This window comes from Hippocampus zosterae, chromosome 13, assembly GCF_025434085.1.
Source record: "Hippocampus zosterae strain Florida chromosome 13, ASM2543408v3, whole genome shotgun sequence".
NCBI classification, from domain to species: domain Eukaryota; kingdom Metazoa; phylum Chordata; class Actinopteri; order Syngnathiformes; family Syngnathidae; genus Hippocampus; species Hippocampus zosterae.
Window position 1 is genome coordinate 3,607,223 of NC_067463.1, and position 23,949 is coordinate 3,631,171.

The following is a 23,949-nucleotide window of genomic DNA, read 5'->3' on the forward strand; positions in this document are numbered from 1 at the left end:
GAAATTATTTTTAAAAAAATATGACATCTCCCTTCTGAGAACACAAAGGCTAAGTTCCATTAATAGACTCAAGCATTTCGAACGGAGGTTTAATATTGTCATGTGGACAGCTCGTTGTGTGTGTGTGTGTGTATGTGTGTATGTATGTGTGTGTGTGTGCGTGTGTGTGTACATGTACAGGAAGGTGAGAAAACCAGGAGGAAACAGCTTTCTCATCCATAGCTCTAGGGATAGTTTTTGCCTTGGCAGACTATGTTAACATTTTTATATTTTTCCAAAACCCATTCTGCAACCCCGTACTGTGTATACAGGGCAGCCTGCAAGTATTTACAACTGCACCCATACCTAGATCTGTGCCTCGAGACAATCCTATCATAGAGATCTACGAACAGTTTCTTTAACTTTTATTGACCAATTTCAAAAGGACATAACATAACAAACTGTGAATACTTTCTGGATGGACGACACGAGGCAAGATTGGAATTTTCTTTTCCTCTCTCTCTATTGCTGTCAAAGTAAAGCAGACATGATCATAGTTTGTTGGTTTGCTGTTAGGTTGCAAACAGGACAGTAGCTTGTGATCTGACACCATTACTCTAGTTAGCTGGGTAGTTAATGAGCATCGGGTTTGCCAAAAAGTAGCCTCCTAACTAACTGTTGGACGTTATTGTCCCTCTGTCCTGTAACGCTCCAATGGCCTTAACGCTAGGAAGAGACGGCGATCCGGAGGCGGACAGCGGCAGGAGGCCCGATGTGCAGAAGGACGACATGTCAACCCGGCGTGCGGCGAGTGGAGAGGCGCGGACCCCCGTTGTCTTCAACCAGTTCCTACCCAACCAAAGCAATGCCGGCTTCTACGTCCTGAATGCCAAGCGAAGACCTCTTGCTGAAGACGGAGAACAGCGCAGGTAATGACACTTTTGGAATATTTTTAAAGTAGACCACCCCTCGCTAATATAGCACCCAAAAGTCCCGACAAGGGCAAAAAGAGCGTGAGCTGGGCGCGAGATCACCAGAGCGAAAAGGAAGTGTGTGAGTGGACCAGGCTACAGAGGTTGGAGAAGGCGGGCATCAAAGTGTTGCCTGCGGCCCTTCGTTACAGAAGGTTAGCGCTTGGAGTGTTGTCTTCTGAGTTGTGATCGCTCGTGGAACTCACGCTGCCATTACAAAACGATTAGTTGATTAATCTGTTTTAGTTGATTGCTTGGTGCTGTGATGTTATTGGCCAACGACTAACTGCTTGACAAATACTAACTCATTGTTTGTGTAATGACAAATTCACTGCATCAGCCATTCCATTAATTATGGATTGATTCATTTTACACAAATGTAACACAAGCCCTAGTTTGTTAGTTAGTTAACCACACTTTCTCAATTTAACTCATCTCAAGTACTATATTTATAGAGCACTAAAAAAAAAACACAGCTTCTTCGTTATCAAGCCAATTAGCCACAATCATGTGTGGTTGATTGGTTAGCTTTTTACTTGACCAGTTAGCTAGCTGACCCAATTCCAATTTGGATAATCAGTTAATTCGTTCACTAATGACTGACATTTAGTAAATTAGTGTACAGCCAGCCAACCACAGCTAAAGTTTGTCTGGCTTGTCAGTGTGGTGGTTAGTTGAGTAGGTTGCTAATTTAGTATTTATTTAGCTGGCAAACTAATTAATTATATCCAGCTATCTAGCTAGCCAACTAAGCAACAATCTACAATTAGTTTCACTTGCTTGCCTACAATTTACAGCAATCAAAGCTGGGGGTTTTTTTGCTGTTAGCTAGCTACCTATAGAGGTAGCTAGATGATTAGTTAGCAAACACTTGATTGCTAACTAGACTGCTGACTGCTAACTGCTTTGAATCAATTTCAGTTTGTCTGTTAGTCAGCGAGTTTGTCCTTTGTTTAGGATGTATTTTTTTGTTACATGAAAATGGGGAGCAACATTCTTGAAGTCTGGGATATTGATGGAGGTTTTTGCTATGCCCATTTCTGGTTTGTGATGTGGGTTTTTTGGAGGTCTTCATTTTGGTTTTCAAGTCATCCGAATGGACTTGTGGGCCAAGTGAAATTCATGCACGTCACTAACATTTGGTATCACGTAACCTCACGGTGGAGCTCCCGCCATTCCTGAAATGACTGATTGCCATCTCATCTTCAACTCAGTCCTTCCTCCTCCTCTACCTCCCCCACCATGGAGAGACCAGTTTCTCCCAATATCGTCCTTCGCCGAGATAACGACTTCTTGACCTCACAAAAATCGGCTTGGGACTCATCCTCGGACGGCGAAGGTGAGGAGGGAGGCCAGAAGGTACCAGACATTCGCAAAGATGACCTGGCCTCCCGACGGGCTCCTCGAGGCCCCGCGGTGCCCAGGCTGCATCACTTTGTCATGTCGCCATCGCTGCTCGAGTGTAGCAGCAAAGATCAGGAACGCTGGGAAGGCATCAGGCGATCCGCACATAAAACACTAAAGGACAAGGACATCAGGTTAGATCATGCACTGTCTATGCGTTTGTTTGGGTGCCGATGTGTAATTGTGTGCGTTTGTATGTGGGGGAGAGCGGGGGATGGGGGGAGGGGGGTCGTTTTACCACCATTTTTGCGCTCACTATTCTATCTCAACGATTGGACAGCGAGCTTGAGCAAATTCTTGACATCATTACTCGCCAAAAAGAAGAAGAGGAAGACGAGGTGGCGTGTGAGGAAGAGTCTGAGGATGCAGGAAGGGTTCAAGCAACACCAGACAGGCAGATGGACGACCTAGCTCTCAGACGGGCGCAAACTAAACCGCGTCCCCTCCACCGGGAAGGACCAATAAGCTTGACGTCGACCACCATGAGCCAGGCCGACGTACAGAAGTGGGAAAGGCTCAGGATGAGTGAACCCAGGTGCACCCCCCAACCACACATACAGCAAATCATCAATGTGTTTGTGTGTGCGTGCGTGCGTGCTTGTGTCTTCAAGTTGTCCTCCAAAATAAGTGACAACAGGTGCAAGTCCTAAGTTTTACCCTTGGGGGTGTCACTGTACTGTGGCTTTAATACATATACACAGTAGTAAATCCGGGCAATAACTGCTACACTAAAGATACTTGAATTTAAATCTTTAGATGTACGCCCCCTAGTGGCTAATTGTTTCCCCTTGAAAGGAGTTTTAAATCTCCTTTAGTTCCCTCTCACTTGGCTCCTTTTCACCACTTTATTTTTTCTCCTCATTCTTGTGCACTTCATTGCCGTCTGACAGCCTCTGAAAGGGCAGGGAATGTGCCGTCCCTTAGTTTGTATGTCACTGTTTGTGTGTCTGTGTGTGTGTGTTGGAGAGGAAAAAAAGAGGTGATTGTTGGCTGTCTGCTGAGGCTTTTGTTTTTTGTCCTCCTGGCGCTGATGTCATTAGTTTGCACAGAGGAGGTTTTGTGTGCCTGAACATCACATGGAGAAAATGGCTCACATGCTAACAGTTGCTGTGCTAACATGGGGCAAGATTGCTCTTTTGTACTCAAGTTGCTTTTGCAGATCAATAACAATTTTACATCCAGACCTGTAGCCCTGAAGACGGACACTACTAAAAATTTGAATGGCTAAAAGGCTAAGATTCTCATCCTTGCTATGCTAACATAAAGCTAGAGCACTCTGAGCGCAAAAGACACAAAGGCACATTGATAAGGATTCGAGAACCCGTTCTATGGATTGGTAGTATTGAAAATGTTGACAACTGCGAAAATGCTAACATTTTCCATGCTAACAAATAGCAAGATAGCAACCTGGATAGATAAAAACACTAAGATAGCTCAATTAAGATTGAACATCGTGACTAGCAGCCCTGTTGACGGTATTTATTGCAAAAGAGAATGGCTAAAACGCTAACCTGCTTATGGCTGCTGTGCTATAATATATCAAAATAGCACTGAATGCCAAAAAAAAGCTCAATGGCGGATTGATCAGGATTTTACATTCTGCCGTGTATATAGCTACAAATGAGTGTCTAAAATGCTAACAGCTGCTATGCTAACATGCAGTATAGCAAGACAGCATCCCGAGTATAAAAAGTACTAAAGTGGCTTGATTGGGATTTTAAATCCTTCCCTGTTGTCAATTTGGTACTCTTACAAATCAGTGGCTAAGATGCTAACAGTTGCTATGCTAACACATAGCAAGATAGCAACCTCCTCTACGTCTTGTCTGACTCATCTGGAGTTGCTCATTTCTCCTCAGTTGTGTGTACATGTGTGTGTCTGTAGCGAGCCTGCCCCCGTCCCCGTTTGCCAGGCTTGTCGAGTGAAAACAGACGGCAGTGGCGGACGGGGTCGAGGCAAGTCGGTGAGGTTCGGGGGCGTGACCGAGATGGGGAGTCCAATAGACGCGCCCGAGTCGGGGTTGCTAGGACGACTCCTCTCCCGGGCGACGGTCGCCATGCCGACCATTGGCCTGGGCTCCCTGCTCTCAGAGCGGGAAGGCAGGTACATACGTGGCCGTTTGCACTGGTTTGGACTGTGGCCGATGATAGTCTCATTACAGTGCTTGGTATCGAAGATACATTTAGCTTGTCGGGGATGCAACGTTTTGCATTTCTCCTGCTTGGTTTCTGCTTTCATCTGAGAAACGCATGACTCTCATTTTTACAGCTGATATGATGAGAACAGGTGATCATAGTTACGGTCAGCAAATATAATATTCAATAATAACAGTAATGTAGTAGCTTCTAATAAATAAAAACATGGAGCAAGATAGCAATCTGAGTACAAAAAGTACTAAGGCAGAGAAATGATTTGACATTGTGACTGACACTGGGTAGGATATGAGAATGGCTAAAATGTTAATACTTGCTGTGCTAACAAATAGCAATATCGCAAACTGAGAAACAATAAGGTAGGTAAATGCAGATTTTACTTTGTACTATTTCAAAATAATAAAATGACTCGACTGCAAACATGCTAACAGTTGATATGCTAACATAATCACAAGAGAGCAACCCCGAGTACCAAAGGCAATCAGATGGATTGCTTCGGATTTTATACTTTACTGTTTCAAATGATGACGGCACGATGTCGACTGGTTAGCACGTCCCCCACGCAGTGCAGAGGCGCAGGGTTCAACTCCGGCCTTCCTGTGTGGAGTTTTCTACCCGCGCGTGCGTGGGTTTTCTCCGACTGTTCTGGTTTCCTCCCACATTCCAAAAACAAAAAGCCAAGACAGTTCTAGTAGGATTTTACTTCTGGCTCTCTCTTCCATTATAATTCAAATGAGAATCGCTAAAATGCTAATAGTTGTGATTCTAGCACATCACAAGATGGTAACCTAAGTACAAAAAACCCAAAACGGGTAATATTACTCTTTAAAATGTCTTAACTGCTAACATGCTAAGAGTTGTGATGCTAATGTATAGCAAGATAGCAACCTGAGCACCCTGTCTGTTATCATTTTCATACGCAGTTTTAGCTATATGGCAGTAGCATGAACCAGTTTTAGAGCTTTATGTGACACCCATCACAGCCTCACAGATGTAGGACAACCCAGTCAAGATTCCTCCAACTTGTCACCTGGCTCTCCAAAGACTCTTTGCTCTCCGGTCGAGCTGGACGCTCGTCTTGCTCAGCATGAAAGCAATTTGAAGGAGGAGGAGGGGGAAGAAGAGGAGAGGATACCCGATATTCAGAAAGATGACATGATGGCAAGGCGAACGGGAGTTTTCCATCAGCAAAGCGCAACTTCGGCATCTTACAACCGCTTCCTGCCTTTGCCTGCCTCAAAATACAAGGGCCAGGTTGCTGGTCCAGCCACTAAAGAAGTGAACAGGAGCAAGAATATCAGGTGGGAATTTTCAGACCTGTCCGCTAACCAGCTGGTTTGTGTGAAAATCAAACATCTCGCTGGATTTTTTATTTTTTTTGGTCACAGAGCGGAAGAAGGGAAAGTTCCCGTTGAAAGTGACCCATGCGCTCAAATTGAGAGAGAACATGTTGATGATGATGATGATGCAAAGGGGCCTCTTTCCAACCCGGCAAAGGACGACATGATGGCTCGCAGGGCGGGATGGCTCCAAAAAGCCAATGCGACCTTCAGGCAGTTTCTACCACTGCCTGGTGCGCTTAAAAACAACACCATCCAAAGTTGTGGGAGCAAGCAGGCACCCAAGTGTGTGGGAAAGATGACGGGTGAAAGGTACCTTTCGCGGTTTGCTGTTGGAGCTTGCGTCAAAGTGACTAACAGAGAATCGAGGAGATGACTTGGACTCGCATGCAATCAAGCTGTTTTTAATACCGGCTTGGGTATTAGATGGCTTCGGTGTACCAAATGTGGTATTCACCGAATGTCGTGTTGCCGTGGTTTGGCACTAGTATGTTTGTCTGAGGTGTGATGTGCGTGCATCGACATCGTCGGGTGGGACACACTCGCTCGGATTTGATCCATTTGTCTTGCTCGCTGGTTAGAGGTGGCGTCCAACCTCTGGAAATCCCGCACAGGAAGGAGCAAGTGGGCATGCAAAAAGAGAAGACGGCAGATGTGACAAATGATGTCCCCCCATCTAGTGGGCAGGCGGATTTAGGAAAGGCCAGTAAGACGGATGATGGTGGGGACGATGATCTGCCGCCAATGATGTAAGACGCCCACCTAATTTTTCTTGCATGCGTCTTTCTTTCGTTCCATCCAAGTATTGATCGGGAACGTGTTTGAAATGGAATTTCCCGAGCCCCGAGAGGTTTCGGCCTGCTCTGACCCAAACGTTGCCATCTTGCTCACTTCATTTTGTCCTTTCAGGATGAGTCACCGAGTTGCTTTTGTGTCCGGGGACGCCGAGTAAGTTTGACGACGCGGACATAGATGACCGCATGCTCACAACAACAAACTCTTTCATACGGTTGAACCTCTGATGTCACTTTTGAAAACGGTTTTAGAATCAGGGTAATAGCGTCCTTGTAATCCAAATTGTCACCATCATCGAAGGCTGATGACCCGGACACTGGTCATGTGATATTCGCAATGCGAGCCCGAGGGCAGTCGCGATCATTTCAGTCGACAGCAGAGGGTGGTATTGGTCAAAATGGCCACCCCCTCTGAGATGGATGAAAAATTAAGAATTCATGTGAAAGTTTCTCGTTAAAAAAAACAAAAAAAAAATCAAACTTCAGAGGTTCTACTGTATTATGGTTAGAAAACCTGCCATGCTTCAAACAGTTTTTTTCCCTTTTTCTCCACTTTGCTAACCAGCAACTTTTTTTTACCGTCATCTTTTTCTTTTCGTATTCAAGTTTGAGCACTGAGCTCCATTAGCGGTTTTGTCATTTCGTTTATTGCTTGCCTTATCTGGACACGTGTGTTGTGGTGTCAGTCTCCTCTATTCTTTTTTTTTTTACAAATGTGTACTTTGCCTTTCAGGAGCGTGAGCATGAGTGACATGATGGACCAGGACCAGGCGGGACACCTGCCACAACTCGGCCAGTCACGTTACGAGCACATGCATGAGCAGTACAACAACTACGAAGATGACGACGACCAATGGCAAAGTGTAAGAAATTGAACACAAGAAAAAAAAAAAAGCACAAGCCGGCTAAATACCATTTCGGTCAGATCTTGCGTAAACTTGTTTGGTATTGCATTCAAGATCATTTTTCTATTCAAATGATAACATTTGTCAAAAAAGTGACCCCCCCCCCTCCCAAAAGTAAAAATGCGCCCAGGAAATGTTTTTTCCCCTCTTAATATTTTTTTTCTTCATGTCAGGATCAGCCTAATTCTTTTTAGAACATTTTACACATTGAACACATTTGTCTTTTTGCTCTGCAATTTTTCCAAAATCTATTAAAAATTTCAGGGAAATTGATCTGCCAAATGCCTTTTGGATTGGATTTTCATTGCCTTGATATGATATGACAATTTTTATTTATCTGGTGAATAAAGGATACGATAAAAATATTTGTTTTTAAAACTCACCTGTTATTTGCTTGCCGTTTTTTGGGTATGTATTTTTCCTCACAATAAATTGGAATGGGAACTGGGAAAATATCAGCCAAATGTCAGCAAAGCAGATCTTGATTCATGCTATTCGAAAATGCCGTTTATTGACCTGCAGTCAACATCATTTATAAACAAAAGGATTTGATCATGTATAGTATATGGACTTTTTTTTTTAAATACCCCATCCCCAAAAAATTCCTGAAAGATATATCAACCAAAAATAACAAAACAGTGTACACAAACACACAGCAAGAAAACTCTTGCAATGCCATAATCAGATTTTTTTTGGTCATATTTGGACAATGCAATGATGCTCCAGGATTTGGCCCGTTGGAAGAACCGCCGCCGCTGCGCCTCACAGGAGCTGATCAAGAAGGAAGAGGAGAGGAAAAGGATGGAGAGGATGAAAGGGGATGGAGGTGACAAGAGGAAGAGCATCAAAACCTACAAGGAGATTGTGGAGGAAAAGTAAGCATCGCATGGGAAGGGAAATTGAGCTTCAGACTTTTTTTAAGGCTCTCAGACTCTGTTTCTGCTGCTCACCGTGTGACTGGACAGTCTTGTACTCCACAGTCTCCACTTTGCTGCAGTGGTGCCCTCTTGGATCAAAGTAAAGCAATAACTGGAAACTGAGGATATACAATTAGAAATGGCCAAAATAAACACGTGAACGTTAAAGTTGCCGCTGTGCAGTATTAGACTCCACAGTCTCCAATTTGCTACTGTGAGGCCCTCAGACTCCTCTTGGGTAAAGTCAACAAGTCGACCGAGGACTCTCTCAAAAAAAAAGAAACTTTAAACACACACTTAGATTAGCCGCACGCACACTACAAATTTCTACTACAACTGAATTGTGCCCATACTGTTACGAACTCGGGTAAACCGAGTTAGGGAGGGGGATCCAAAAAACGTAGACAAAAACAAGGTCTCCGATGTAAAGACAATTTAATGTCCAAATCGAATCGGAAATAAGCGAGAACATAAAGCGCTGGTCCCCAATGAGGACCAGGAGGTAAATCAAAAACGACTAACAAAAGGAGCTTGCACAAAAGAGCAAGAAAAGGAAAGTAAAGCCACAAACTACGAACGAAAAACTATGTAACACTTTGTACACGCGAGAAAAGCCAGATCATCAAAACAAAACGGTACTTACACACAAACTTGGTACCGAGACTACACGCGAAAACACGACGAGGTCAAAAGCCACTAGTCAATGAGCAACGAGGTAAGCAATGCCATAAACAATACTCCCACAACAGGTGTCGAACGTAGGAGTCCTTAAATAGTGTCTCTATTGATTAATGATTGCCAGCAGGTGTGCTAGAGAGACCGCTCCTGCCACCTGCTGGCCAGACCGAAAAACCGAAATGTGACACATACACAGTAGTGTGTAAAGTCGTCAAATGTAAATATTTGATTGTTTTTGTTTTTACATTGTCATAAAACAAAATATTCTGAGCCTTGAAATATCAGTCAGAATGCTCAAATGGAAAAGTAAAAAAATAAATAAAATAAAGAGGATTTTTTTTTCCTCCTGTATTTACTTATTTAAGGAGACACACTTTCTCCTCCAACAGAATGTCTCCTTCCCAGCGATGCGTTCAATGCCGTCTGTCTTTTGCAGCTGGAAAAGCTTCATCAATGTTGCAATTGGCACAATTCTCAGTGGCTGTAAAACAAAACGGATTGAAACCGTGACCGCTTTAGCGGCTGCGATAAATACCCCCTCAAAAAATGTGGACTTTTGCTTCTTGAAAATATCAATCCCTGTGTTCCCAGGGAACGGCGAGAGGCCGAGCTGTGCGAGGCGTACCGCAGCGCGGCGACACCGGAGGAGGCGGCCACGGTTCTGCAACGCTACGCTCTTCGTTTCACCATCAGCGACGCCACGTTGGATTTCTTAAAGCTGCCTCGCTCCACCGCAAACCCCGACCCGGCCCTAAACCAGGCCCAGCACGAACACGAAACAGTTTCTGAAGACTCCGAGCCACAATCAACACAGCAGAACACGTGTGACGACTTACACGGGGGGCTAGAAAAGTACGGAGACAGGTTTTATTTACTATGCAAAAAAAAGGTCTTCATTAAGTCACAATTAGAATAATTGCTCACCAGTGTGTAACCTCACAACATTCACCCGTCATCATCTCCAGAGATCCGCTGACCTCAGAAAGCGCAACTCCTCCATCCCAAGAAACCCGCGAACCTCCGGCCCGAGCACCTCCTAGCGAACCAGAACCAGAGACCAAAGCGGATGCAGAACCCCAACCTAAACCTGCCAAACCGAAACCCTCTCCGCCTCACCCCACAAAGCCCGCGCTCACGCTTCCCTCGCCGCCACTGCCCACCACGACTTCCAGACCCGTCCCCCTGCTAGCGGCGAAACCCTATTGTCAGCCACGCAGCGCAGATGGAGTCAAGGTCAGGAAATGAAAGGCGTGACTGAATAGAAAATATGTGACATTGATATTAAGAGGATTGTTATTACAAATTACATCCTGGGAAAGCTCCGCTATTCTAAGATAAGACATAATCATTCTAGTCTGAATTTAGAAACAAGATCATGAAGCAATTAAACAATGAAATCCTGATTTGTTATTAAACTTGTTTGCGAAAAAAGGGAAGCAACCCCTGTTGTAAATAAAACAAAACAAATAAATGCCTACAATAAAAACATCGCATTTTGATGAATAAAAACCTCAAAACTGAACACATAAATACTGTAAATCCTGCTTTATTTCAAACTACAATGAGTGTGTGTGTGTGTGTCACATGCAGATGGACGGCCTCGTGCGTGTGAATGGTGACACAGACACTTCGCTGAAAGAGAAGAACATCCTGGTCACACAAGCGGAGGAGCAGGAGGAGGAGGCCCCCTTTACACTTGAGATGGGCGGCAGGTCGCCTCCTCCCCAGGCGGCGACGTCCTCCTCGTCTTCAGCATCCTTCTCATCTTCGTCCTCCTCCACCATCAGCTCGCTGTTCAGCGGGAGGAACTGCATCACCAAGACCACCATCGTCACGGAACTCACTCAGACGCTGGTGGAGCCACACAGAGTGGACATCGATGGCCACGGCCAGGTTACGATACCCAAACAGGTAACGGTGTCCCGTCTATCTCCTTTCATCTTGCCCATCCATAAACACGGATGCAAAAAACAATATTGACAAATGTCATTTTTTTGTAAATATGCCGCCGGCTCGCGCGCATCTGCGGAATTAACAACACCCGGTCTAATTTGCCCCTGTGCACCGGACTTGAGTCGGTAACAAAAATTGAACCCAGAATGTTCACATCTGTTTGTCCATGCACAGAACTATTACAGCCCAACTGAGATGGATTTTTTTTTTTAGGCCGATACTGAGTCCAATATTTGTCAGACTAAAATTCCGATATCTGATGAATAGGTCAATTAATTTGTGTAAATGCAAAAAAAACCCCCCAATAATTTCTTTTTGGTCCACTAATCCTTACAACAACAAAATTATGAAATAATGGCAGAACATTTGATTGCTATTCAATATTGAATATTTGATCCTTTCGTATTTGTTGAACTTTACCACATAGAAAAATTGGCCAAAATTGGGCTTTTTTTTTTTAAATTTTTTTGTGGGTGTGTTTGTTGTAATGTCATTATCATTGTTTTAGGTTGTAATGTGGTCATGTGTCCCAAAAAAATAGATACAGCCAAATCAAGCAAAAAGATATATATTTGACCATTTTTGCTAAATGCTAAGAGTGGCCTTTAAAATCATCTTCCGATTAATCAGTTGAGCCCTGATAAATCTATCTCTAACTATAATAATGATGATTATACTGTCATGCCTTAACATTCATTTCAGTGCACGTCCGCTCGCATACCTACTGCACATAATATATATAATATACATTTGACTTTCAGGTGGATGAAATTGCGACCGCTGAGAAACCAGCAGAGGAAAAACAGTCCCAGTCATCATCGTCATCGACTTCAGTAACCAGCATCCAAGACCATTGTCCCAGTGTCGCCGGTACGACGCCATCTTGTGAAACATTACGAGGGATTTTAAGGGTATTTGCAGGTCCAAAATGTTGACTTGAAATGACGCCACAGGGCCTCAGGGCACAGCATGCGAATGTCACATGACCAAAAGCTCGCAAGTGTCCCGAGGCACTGTCATGTCATTTTCGGTCGACAGCAAGTGGGAGTAAAAAGGCAAAATGGCCGCCTCTCCCCGAAATAGATAAAAAAGGGGAGGATTTTTCTCCTGTAGTCATATTCCAACAACGCAATACTATTCAGAATTCCACTTTTACACTAGTGGTGGCGCATTTAATGTCGGGTTTACCTTTTCACATTCATTTCGTACCCAGAATGAAAAGTCACGTGTGTGCATTTTTGTTTTTTGTTTTTTCAACCACAGGTGGCGAAGAGGAGAGCAGTGTGAGCGTGAGTACACTCATCAATTTTGAGCTTTGCTTCTCCTTCATCCTTCAATTGGACCTCGTGTTTACCCCTCGTCTCCACTTGTCCTCTGATCTTTCCTCTCTTTCTGTCCTTTTGCTGTCTCGACGTGTGTGTGTGTGTGTGTGTGTGTGTGTGTCTTTGTATGTGTGTGTGATTGTGGGCTGGGGGTAGATTGAGACCCCCATGTTGAACTTGGCTAAGCGTGTTAATCACTGGGTCTGGGACCCCAATGAGGAGCGTAAGCGCGTGGAAAGGTGGCAACAGGAGCAGGAGCGCCTCCTAAAGGTGTGTGTGTGTGTGTGTGTTGGGGTGGTTGCCGCAGTTACTATCAGCAAATTGTTTTCTAATCCGAGATTGCGGTGACACTCATGGGGCACTTTATTGGGAACATCTATCCATCCATTTTCTGTAGCGCTTGTCAAAATTTTAATGTAAAAAAATAAAAATGATGGGAGGAATTTACCTTCTTGGAAGTACAGTAGTTTGTTGCGTTTAATTAACCAATTTCAATCCATGCGTAAATGTGACTTTTTGAGTTGTACTCGTGAAATGAATGAACTTTTCAAGCCTATTCTCGTTTGTTGTCCTTTCACTTGCATGAAATGATCTCATGACTTTGTTTGGCATTCTTGTGTGGGGACTTTGACATTGTGCTCCTTGAAGGAGCAGTACCACAAGGAGCAGGAGAAGCTGAAGAAGGAGTGGGAAAAGGCTCAACTGGAGGCCCAGGAGGAGGAACGCAAGCACAACGAAGAGGTACGCCCGGATGGAGGACATCACCCGCCTACTTGAGGCTCCTCCTACTAGTTCGCTGAATTGTCCATGTCGTGAAACGTGCTTTGTCCTCTTGAGTCGAAAACAAATCAACACATTCAAACAACGACTGGGAGAACTGTTGACATTTTATGCTCTACTTGTGATGTGAAGTCCCAGATGTTTATGTCACTCGCAGGACTAGTAGCGTGCAGCTGTGGACTAGTGCACCGTTTTGCATCACCGGTAGCACGTGCTCACTTTACTAGGCCGCAGAAATGTCCGAAATAGTGATTCTGCTCATGTGCTGAGATGTTTTAGAAAGTGGGTTCAAAGAGTGCACCAGTACGTGAATAACTCGGTGCGCTAGTCGACGATTGAATCAACGCTTCAACCTGATTCCGTACTTACTATTTTGCTTTCATTGACTCCTTCAGGAGAGGAAGATCTTGGAGGAGACTGTGGCGCCCCTCAAACACTGCGTGACGACCGTGTTGCCACCTGCTGCAGAGAAAAAAAACCTCAGCCAATTTGTACCCCTGCAGCAAAATGGCCACAAGGACGTCCGAGGGAGTGAAGAGCAGCATGCGTCCAAGGTGCACTTTTTACAGGGTGAGGCCAGCTACACCCGTGGTCGGGCCCGAAATGGGACTCATTTTCAGCCCTGCGGTTTCATGGTCCAGACCGGCCCACTATAAACAATAAAACACTTCCCTTGAAACCATGTTCTTTTGTTCTGAATAATTATCACACCCCCGCCCCCAGCATATTGAGCTAAACAAATGTGACGGCTAAACATGTTCCATTGTAATTTTTGGTATGTGCATTTTTTTTTTTAGACACTGTCTGCGATACCGAGCCAGCCAAGAAGTCCGAATTGTGGAAGACGATCTCTCTAGATCGAAACGCTCAGCCAAACCCATCGCATGGTGTTAAAAGGTGTCTTTAAACCGTTTGGAAATATTTACGTCAAACATTGAAACTGATTTCAGGAGCTGAGAGCTACTGTGGGCTCACTCCATTTTTGTCATTTTGTAGTCAAGTGCAATAATGAATAGAAAAAAAGCCAATTGTTTCAGATGAATACCGATGAAAATCACGGGCGTAGTTCCAATTTTGACATAGAGTGTTGACTTGAGAATTCATTCCGTAACTCAAAACAAAAAAATTCTGATTGAAATGCCAATGAGGTTTTCCAGCCCTACCTCTAAAATAAAAAAAATAATAATAATAATAATAATGCTCTTGCGACGTGGGGGCCCAGTCTCATTCGGCTGGGTCGTCGCAGTGCGTAGAGCCGATCAGCTTCACCAGGCTCCGCCAATGACCACGGTCATGGGCCAGGTCCGCTGCATCCTCCAGGGTAAGGTCCTGGTGTTTGAGATCCTCTCTGATGAGATCGAGCCATCTGGTGTGGGGTCTGCCGCGTGGCCTTTTCCAGCCGGCTGTCGCTGGATCAAATGAGAAGATGGCACGAGTTGGGTGTTCCGGGGGTAATCGAAGGAGATGACCAAGCCAACGGATGCGCCTCTGAGCGGCCAGTCGGGATGCAGGGGGCTGAAGGGTATGTTTTCGGAGGTCTGAGTTGGAAACATGGAGGTGCCAGCTGATGTTCAAGATGGTTCTTAGTGACCTGCTGTCAAAGCCGTCGATCCTCTTGGCCTGGGTCTTGTTTAATGGCCAGGATTCTGCACCATACAGGAGGATGGGAAGAACTGCTGCGTTATAAATGCGCATCTTGGTCTTTTGGGACACTGAGTGGTGGCGCCAGAGGGGCCGCCACAGTGACTGCATTGGCGCGGCCGCGAGGGCGCGTCTGCGGTCAATCTCTGGCTTGAGATCGCCGCTGCTGGTAATAGTGGAGCCCAGGTAGATGATGGAGTTGACAAATTGCACTTCGTCTGTGCCAAAGATCAGGGGGGAGGGGTTGGGTCCGTCACCGATATACATAAGTTTGGTTTTCTGCCAGCTTTCTTGGAGGCCCAGCTTTGCTGCTTCTGTTTGGTATATGGAGAGGGCACTGCTGAGGTGTTGGAGGGAGTTGCTGAACAGGGTGGTGTCATCAGCGTATTCAAGGTCGGTCAGGTGGAAGTTGCCGAGCGACACGCCTGAAACTTGCTCCCGGACTCGGATCATAAGGTGGTCAATGACACAGTTAAATAGATCAGGAGCGGCCACGCAGCCCTGTCTGACCCCGCTGTTAATGGGGAACCACTCTGAGTCCTTCCCATTCACACGAACACAGCTCTCTGAGTTGTTGTAGAGTCGCTGGAACAATGTGGTTATTTTGGGTGGCACTCCAAGGTATTTCAGAATGTTCCAAAGGGAGAGGTGGTCGACTGTATCAAAGGCAGCTTTGAGATCTATGAAGGCTATAAAAAGATGTTGGTCCTTCCGAAACTCTCTAACCTTCTCAACAATGACTCAAACTGCTGAGATGTGATCTATGGTGGACCGGTTGGGCATGAAGCCAGCTTGTTGGGGGCAGCGATGGCTTCGAATGGCGGGAAGGGCGCGGGTGAGAAGGATCCGGGTGAACAGTTTTGCGGGTATGGAGAGCAGTGAGATGCCTCTGTAGTTGTTGCAGAGTTGCTTGTCGCCTTTCCGCTTCCAGAATGGCAGGATGATGCCTCGGGTCCAGTCTGCGGGGGGCTGTTCTGCCACCCACACATGCTTAATGATGTGGGTGAGCCACTGGGCCATGGAGTCACCACCTTCTTTGAGCAGCTCTGCGGTGATGGCACAGATTCCAGGGGCCTTGTGATTTTTTAGTGATTTTATTGCTGCTCTGACCTCGTCGATTGTGACAGGGTCAGTTTTGCGGTTGGGGTTGGGGGTGGTAGAGTTGGCAGCAGTGACAAGACGGGGGTCGGTGGGAACTGGAGGGTGATGAAGGAGGTTGCTGAAGTGCTCTTTCCAGAGTTCAAGGCAGTCTATTTCAGTAGTGATGCGATTTCCACTGGCATCCTTCATGAAGGCGGTCTTGATGTGTGGTCCGATGCGGGCTTGGCGCAGCATTTGAAAGACCTGTCTAAGGTCGTTGCGCTGTGCTGCTGATTCCATGCGTTCGGCCTCTTCTCCCCAGTATCTCTCCCTGTCAGTTGCAATTGCCGCATTACGTACTGCATTGAGCCTTCGGTACTCTGTGATATCACCGCGCAGGCGAGCAGCACGGCGGCGGTCAATGATGTCGAGGGTCAGCTGTGAGATCCATGGTTGTTTGGGAAGAGATCTTGATCTTCCCAATACATCCTGGGCAGACTGGTTGACCTTTAATTTGAAAGTCTCCCAGTCTGCGATGTCATCAACGGCCAGAGCGGTGAAGGCGTTGGTGATGGAGCGGCGATATGCGGAGGCAGGGGTGGGGTCGCAGAGTTTGGAAGACATTAAGCGTGGCTGTGGCCTGATAGATGGGTCTGGTCGTATTTTAAGTCTTAGCTGGGCAACCAACAGGCGGTGGTCAGTGTTGCCCAACTGTGCACCTCTGAAGACCCTGCAGTTGGTGACGGAGGATCGCCAGCGGCGGGAGATGATGATATGGTCTATCGCCTTCCGGGTTCTTCCATCAGGGCTATACCAGGTCCAGTGATGGATCTGCTTGCGGGGGAACCATGTATCGGTGATACAGAGGTTATTTGAATGGCAGAGGAGAAGCAGACGTTTGCCGTTATCATTTGTGGTGTTATCGACAAAGGTGGTGCCAATGGGTTGTGTGGGGGTTTGGTGAGATGGTCCTTCTCTGGAGGAAGAAGAGAAGGTTGCATTGGCGTCCGTGAGGATGATGACGATGTCATGTGGTGGGGTTTGGCTAACGACCTGATGGAGTTGGTCGAAGAAGGTGTCCTTCACTGTATCATCGGCGAGTTCTGTGGGGGCATAAGCAACGATGATTGTCATCTTGCCATGTCGGTGGAGGAACCGTGCAGACAGGAGTCGATCGTTAATTGGGATCCAGCTGATAAGTGATTGCCGTGTATGTTTGGACATGGCCAGCGCAACTCCATGGAGGCCCGTCCAGATTTCAGGGCCACTCCATATGAAGCTGTGTTCTCCTGCTGTAATTTCGCCGCTGCCTTGCCATCTTGATTCACAAAGACCCGCCATGGTGATTTTAAAATAATAATAATAATAATAATAAATAAATAGTAAAAAATAAAATAAAAAAGTAGATACTATGGATCTTAATCAGAAAAAAAATGGAAATCCTAAAAACATCTCAACTCCTGTCTGAGCTCATCTGTACGGCACCAATATTAGTCATTCTACACAGAGGGTAAAGATGATACAACTGTGAGTGCTGTTATATTGTCTGCCTTCATGTTGTTGTTGAGCCATTTGCGTTCAATGCATTGCATGAAGGGTTAAAGCGCAGTAACATAGATGCTAATTAGCATTAGCTCTCTTGAGGCAGTTATTTGGCTTGGCATAAAATGGATAGATTCGATGTGTGTTTGGATTCAAACGACGATTGTGCTAAAATTTCAACTCTCTTGAAAGTGAAAATGACAAAATTACAGTTAGCATACTCCTGGTTGTCAGTGATTCATATTTATATTATGTTTATTATATTATCAGGTGCGATTCTCACCATGGCATCGCCGGAACACAGCAGCCGCCATCTTCACCCTTGCCGCTGTCGCCCAGCAGGTCAGAAAAACAAACGCTTATACAAAACATGACACATTACGGCGGGCCGAGAGAATAAACTGTTTAACCTCATCGAAAGCGGAATTTAGAAAGATTTGGAACACGTTCCCTAAATGTTTCTGTGAATGTGGTGCATACTGCAGATGCGTTAGCGGGAAGAGGCAATGTTCCGGTTGCTCTCAGCCCCTCGGGAAAGGAGCGGCCATGATCATCGAAACACTCGGACTCTTCTTCCACATGCAGTGTTTCAAGGTCCATAAAACTATGCGTGTGCAACACTATAGTTTCATGACATTTTCTGTTAGTGTAAAATATGTGTTCAGTGTGGCCTGTGTGAGGGGGAGCTTGGAGACGCCGCCACCGGGACAGACGTGAGGATCCGTAATGGACTGCTGAGCTGTCACCACTGCTACTTGGCATCAAGAGGTGAGACCATCGACCAGAATTGTATGTACATAACTCTGCCACTAGATGGCGGCAGCGGACTTCACACCATTTGCCCCGTCGTTGCCATATGCTAGACGTCAGTGTTGTTGAAAGTGTTGAACTCAACACATCATACTGTTTTTGGTTTTTTTTCTTTGAAACCAGGTCAGAGAATGTTGAACATGACTGCATAGTTCATAAAGGATCTGATTATGTCTTTATTATTTTGCAGGCCGAGGACAGCCGACAACCCTATGATGATTTGAATCCCACCCCAGACAACCAACCCTCATCTAACTTTCCTCAAATAGAAGCCACATCATCTCAACACACTGCACATCCACGATGTGTTTGTCAGCATGACCGGCATGTTTATGACAAGACACAATACAGCAACTGGAATAATAATAATAGTTAGTTAGTTAGTTAGTTAGTTAGTTAGTTAGTTAGTTAGTTAGTTAGTTAGTTAGTTAGTTCCGCCCGTTCCTATTTGGAACATTGGGCGACGAGTTTCCTCCATTTGGTCCGGTCACTGGCGACCCTTCTTGCTCCATGCCAGCTGACACCCATCTCACTGAGGTCTTCTTTGGCAGTCTGTCTCCACGTCTTCTTTGGCCTACCTCTCTTCCTCTTTCCACCCTCTGGCATCCAGTCCATGGCCACACTTGCCGGTCTCTCTCTTGGCAGTCGGAGTACGTGGCCGATCATTTTCCTTCTGCTTTCAGAGACAATGTCTGACAGTTCAGCCACTCCTGCCTTCTTCATCACCTCCTCGTTGGTGACGTGGTCTCTCCATGAGATCCTCAGGATGGATCTCAGGCAACGCCGGTGGAAGACATCAAACTTGTTGGTTATGTTGGCTGTTTTCATCCATGTCTCACAGGCGTAAATCGCTGTTGGGATAACCACTGACATATAGAGGCGTAGCTTGGATGTCGTAGTGATGGCTTTCGATGACCAAATGTTGCGGAGGCGTTGGAACACTCCCGCAGCTTTACCAAGACTACTGTTGACGTCTTTCTCCACACCACCTGTATTTGAGATGTTACTCCCAAGATATGTGAAGCTGTCAATGTACTCTATGTCATGTTGGTGTAGAGTGAGTGGTTGAAGGTGTTGGTGCTGTCCGACGGCCATGGCCTTGGTCTTTTCCTGGCTAATTCGCAAACCGACCGTAACTCCGTGCTCATGCAGATTATTGGTCAACTCCTGGAGTGTGGGCTGGGTGTGACTTAACAGGGCCAAATCATCTGCAAATTCCAGGTCAGCTAGTCTGCTCCCTCCCCACTTGACAGCAACTTTTACTCCTGTGATGGACTTCCTCATCACAAAGTCGATTATAATAATGAAGAGTAGGGGTGACAGAATGCAACCCTGTCTTACACCAGTGACAATGTCAAAATCATCAGTTGTGCCACTGTTGGTTTTGACACAACAGGTTGAGTTGTGGTACAATGACCTGAAGATGTTGATGTACTTGAGGGGTACACCATACAGCTGGACGATCTGCCACAGTGACTCCCGGTGGATGCTGTCGAAGGCTTTCTTGAAATCGATATAGTTGATCATTAGTGGTATCTGAAGTTCTTGGCACTGCTCTATGATGTTTCGAAGGGTAAAGATCTGTTCGGCGCAAGACCTTCCCTTCCTGAAACCGGCTTGCTCTTCCCTCAAGATGTTATCCACTTCATCTTTAAGGCGATGTAGCAAAACACTGCAGAATACCTTGCTGGGAATTGACAGGAGCGTAATGCCCCGACAGTTATTGCAGTCTGCGAGGCTTCCCTTCTTGGGGAGCGTGACAATGACCCCACGTCTCCAGTCGGCAAGAACCTCTTCAGCATGCCAAATCAGATTGAACAGGTGGGTAAGGCTCTCCACAACAGCATCTTGGACATGTTTCAACAGCTCGGCAGCTATCTCATCCAGTCCCGGTGCCTTGTTGTTCTTAAGGCCCTTGATTGCTCTGGCAACCTCAGTCTCGGATATCTCTTTTGATGTAATATTTAGAGCTGCAGCTGGTGTCTCTTGATCGAAATTGAAGAGCACGGGAGGCATTGGTTGGTTGAGAACCTCCCTGAAGTGTTCCAGCCATCTTGCTTCTTGTTCCTCGTTGCTTAGAAGTGTCCTGCCATCCTTGCTCCTGATTGGCACGCCAGAGCTGCTCCTGGAGTTGGTTAGCTCCCACACGATCTTGTATAGGGTCGTCGTGTCGTTGTTCTCTGTTGCTTCCTGTGCCTCTCTTGTTTTCTCTTCTAGCCACTGTCTTTTATCCTTCCTGCAACTCTTCTTCACTGCCCTGTCCAAGTGTCTGTATTCCTCGTCTTCCATCCTCCAGGTCCGGAGCCTCCTCTTTAGTTCTCTTTTTATCTTAGCCACTTTCCTTTCCTCAATCAACTTCCAGGTGTCGTCTGTTATCCATCTCTCTTTGTTGGTACCCGTCTTTCTGCCTATAACTGCTTCTGCAGTGTCAGCAATGGCACAACAGAACATACTGCACTGGTCCTCAATGTTTGCAATGTGTTGTGATATCCTTGAGCTTCCTACTCAATTCCTCACAGAAGCTTTCGGAGAAGTTTTTATTCTTTAGCTTGTCCACCGCGTAAGGTCTCTTGGGCTGCACCTTTTTCACCTTCTTCAGCTTCAGCTTGATTTTACTCACCACAAGGAAGTGGTCTGAACCCACATCCGCACCTCTGTAGGAGCGAACATCGAGCAAGGACGAGCGGCGCCTTGTGTTGATGCAGATGTAGTCCAGTTCGTTCCGGGTACCGCCACCAGGTGAAACCCAGGTTACTTTGTGGATCCACTTGTGCTCAAAAAAGGTGTTGCCAATGCTGAGGCCGTTGGTACTGGTTAGCATCAACAGTCTCTCCCCGTTGTCGTTCGTGGAGCTCGCAAACCCATGCGGTCCAACTGTGGCATTCAGGCCCCTTCTGTCATTATCCAGTTTTGTGTTGAAGTCTCCAATCAGCATTTTGATGTCATGTCTGGGGATCTCCTCAAGCACGGTCTGGAGCTGGTTGTAGAAGGTGTCTTTATCGTCCGCTGAGGCAGCTTCGGTTGGGGCATAGACTTGTACAATGGTTACTTTGGCATATCTGGTGTAGAGCCTTGCTGTAATAATCCGTTCATTCACCGGCTTCCATCCAATCAATGCTTTAGCTGCACTACTGGAAAGGATGATGCCGACTCCATGGGAATGGTGGTCTTGCTTCCCAGAGTACAGAAAAGTTGCTCCCTTAACCATGAGGCGCCCTTGCCCCGTCCAACTCATTTCACTAACGCCTAAGATGTCCAGGCGATAGTCCCTCATATTCTTCAGCACCTGGTCCATGCGACCAGACTGGAACATTGTGCGCACATTCCAGGTGCCTACTCTGGTGTTGGTTTTGGTTCCAAAGATCGGAGTCATCAGGGATCGGGCTTCCTGCTGGATTTCACCCGGCCCCGTCATAGATACATCCAAGGATGTGCTGTCTCTTCTTCGCCGTGGTTTACCGGAATGGCTTCTTCTCGTCGTTTCTGGTTTTTGTTTTTACAGGGTGAGGTTGTTAACCTCACGCCCAACCCCCAACCTGGAGGACCAGTTGGATGCAGTTTAACGTCATACCCAGGACGTATAATACGTAATAATAATAATAATACAGTAAACCCCATTTTAACACATCTGCAGTATGCACCACAATAACAGAAATATGTACAAATCTGCGATATAGCGAGACCATAAAAGGTTTTACCCCTCACCTGGTTCAGCGTTATTAAAGGGGAATTATCAAGAGGCAGGACGCACGCACCCTGCTGCAATATGTTTGGCTGCTACATGGGGGCATACTGTCTTATACTGCCCCCATGTAGCCAAGGTGGGCAGTCCAGAAGCAGTGTTCAAGAGTTGCAACGTGACAAAAAAAAAAATAATTCAGTTTGGATTATTTTATGTAGCTGTTCTGGTTTTATCAGGTACAGTTGGACGGATCGCCATTTTGCCTCATAAAAATGTGGCAAATTTTTGGCCGTGGGTGGAGCTGTAATGGACTACATTCTGTTAAAATTTGCGATAAAGCTATATAACAGGGGTTCACTGTACTTCAACTGGAATCAAGATTCAGGAGACACTACAAGACTATAACACAACTTTTTTTTTTACATAGGTAGCGTGACCGTTTGAATGCCTTACCTTCTCCTCCCTCTTTGTTTTTTCCACTTTTGCATGAACATTGGTTATTGCAAGTATGAGTTTGACATGCAGTTCTCCGACATTTAAGTTTGTTGTATGTCTTTGTCCACTTGCATGTTGGCTTGGAACTCTTTCCCCTTGAACCGTATCAACCAGTGCCTTAATTCAGAGTGTGTGTACTGTTACCGTACACATGGACCTGGAAATGTATGTGTGTGTATTGTGACATGAAGTGAAATTCCATACTAGCAAGTAAAACCAGTGGATCATCACCTTGCACATCCTTTTCACTGTTATAGTGATCAAACCAATGACACGTACGTAATACCTGCTGCTTCCCTATACCATTTTTATCGTTATTTCATAACATCTTGACATTCAGGCTGCAACGCAGGTGTTGCCGTTACTTCTCATTTCTTCTGGTCGAAGGAAATTCTGCTCCCCGTCTTTTATAGCCACTGTATGTTTGTCAATAAAACTCTAAAATGGCTGGCAATGTTTTTTTTAACTCTTACGTTTTGTGTGCGGCTGTGGTTGTTTTTTAAATGACATAATTGCTCTCTCAATAAATATTGAGAGGGGGAGGAGGGGATATACACAAAATAATTACATTTAAATAATGATGTAATTTATGTTTGAATCGGTGTTTGGTTTTGTTCTTTATTAATAAAACGTCTAGAAAATATAGATATATAATATATACACAACTTTACAACAACAAAAGTTAATCTGTTCGATAAAAACAAAACAATTCCTCTCAGCCAATCAGTTATAAGAAATGCAAAAATGATGAATTTGGAATTTCAATGACAAAATAATCGTCTAATGTGTTTTTTGCTAAATTAATAAATGTTGTTACACATTCTTTTCAAATGATGATCGAGTATTTAAACGTATAATTAGACATACAGTATATGATTGTTCTATATCAATTACAAGTAAAAATGATTTTGGCGTGTTTTAGGAAGGTAAAAATAGCGGAAGTGTTACGACACAATTTTCTCACGTAACAGACAAGACCACGGCATTTTGGTTGGTATTGAGTTTGCAGTCTGTTTGAAAGTCAACGTGGGCACGTTAACAGTCACCTGACCTGTCAACTTGTCAAGAATAATCTAACCGGTATCACAGGAGCATTTTTAACAACTTCAATTGCAGCATGAGGGGTATCATTGAAGTGTGCCATTGGCCATTCGTAGGGGAAGATGTCAATTAGTTATTGGGCACTGTTGGGGAAAAGGAAAAGAAACAAATGAGGAGCTTTGAATGGAGATTAAACGTAGATGCCAAGGACATGGATTTATAATGGTTTAGTATAAATCGAACCGCACCCCTTTCAATAATACCGCCATGGATACTTCCAGAAGTAGGAGTAGATTTAACGGTCTTAAAGTGCGGAGTGGGAAAGACTAGAAAGTTACATTTCATCCATCAATCCATTTTCCGAACCGCTTGATCCTCACTAGGGTCACTAGAACATGCAAACTCCACACAGGGAAGCCGGAGCTGGAATTGAACCCGGTACCTCTGCACTGTGAAGTCGAC

The 23,949-nt window shown here is 45.4% G+C and overlaps 1 protein-coding gene across 2 annotated transcripts in view; it reads left to right on the forward strand.

Moving 5' to 3' along the window:
* LOC127613638 (LIM and calponin homology domains-containing protein 1-like) overlaps positions 1-22,978 on the forward strand; it is a 34,813-nt gene extending 11,835 nt beyond the window's left edge. Inside the window, exons 9-32 of one of the 2 annotated variants that reach the window (XM_052084746.1) lie at positions 710-908; positions 971-1,105; positions 2,165-2,488; positions 2,635-2,889; positions 4,239-4,457; positions 5,491-5,808; positions 5,896-6,159; positions 6,462-6,596; positions 6,757-6,795; positions 7,375-7,504; positions 8,273-8,421; positions 9,733-9,993; positions 10,107-10,374; positions 10,732-11,052; positions 11,856-11,964; positions 12,358-12,383; positions 12,573-12,686; positions 13,065-13,157; positions 13,592-13,766; positions 13,994-14,093; positions 17,730-17,801; positions 17,945-18,053; positions 18,125-18,227; positions 18,460-22,978. In XM_052084746.1, coding sequence (XP_051940706.1) covers positions 710-908; positions 971-1,105; positions 2,165-2,488; positions 2,635-2,889; positions 4,239-4,457; positions 5,491-5,808; positions 5,896-6,159; positions 6,462-6,596; positions 6,757-6,795; positions 7,375-7,504; positions 8,273-8,421; positions 9,733-9,993; positions 10,107-10,374; positions 10,732-11,052; positions 11,856-11,964; positions 12,358-12,383; positions 12,573-12,686; positions 13,065-13,157; positions 13,592-13,766; positions 13,994-14,093; positions 17,730-17,801; positions 17,945-18,053; positions 18,125-18,227; positions 18,460-18,485 — 3,944 coding nt within the window. In that variant the 3' untranslated portion in view covers positions 18,486-22,978. The remainder of the gene's footprint in view (positions 1-709; positions 909-970; positions 1,106-2,164; positions 2,489-2,634; positions 2,890-4,238; positions 4,458-5,490; positions 5,809-5,895; positions 6,160-6,461; positions 6,597-6,756; positions 6,796-7,374; positions 7,505-8,272; positions 8,422-9,732; positions 9,994-10,106; positions 10,375-10,731; positions 11,053-11,855; positions 11,965-12,357; positions 12,384-12,572; positions 12,687-13,064; positions 13,158-13,591; positions 13,767-13,993; positions 14,094-17,729; positions 17,802-17,944; positions 18,054-18,124; positions 18,228-18,459) is intronic. The other variant, XM_052084747.1, reaches the window with a different exon arrangement.
* Positions 22,979-23,949: the final 971 nt, after the last annotated feature.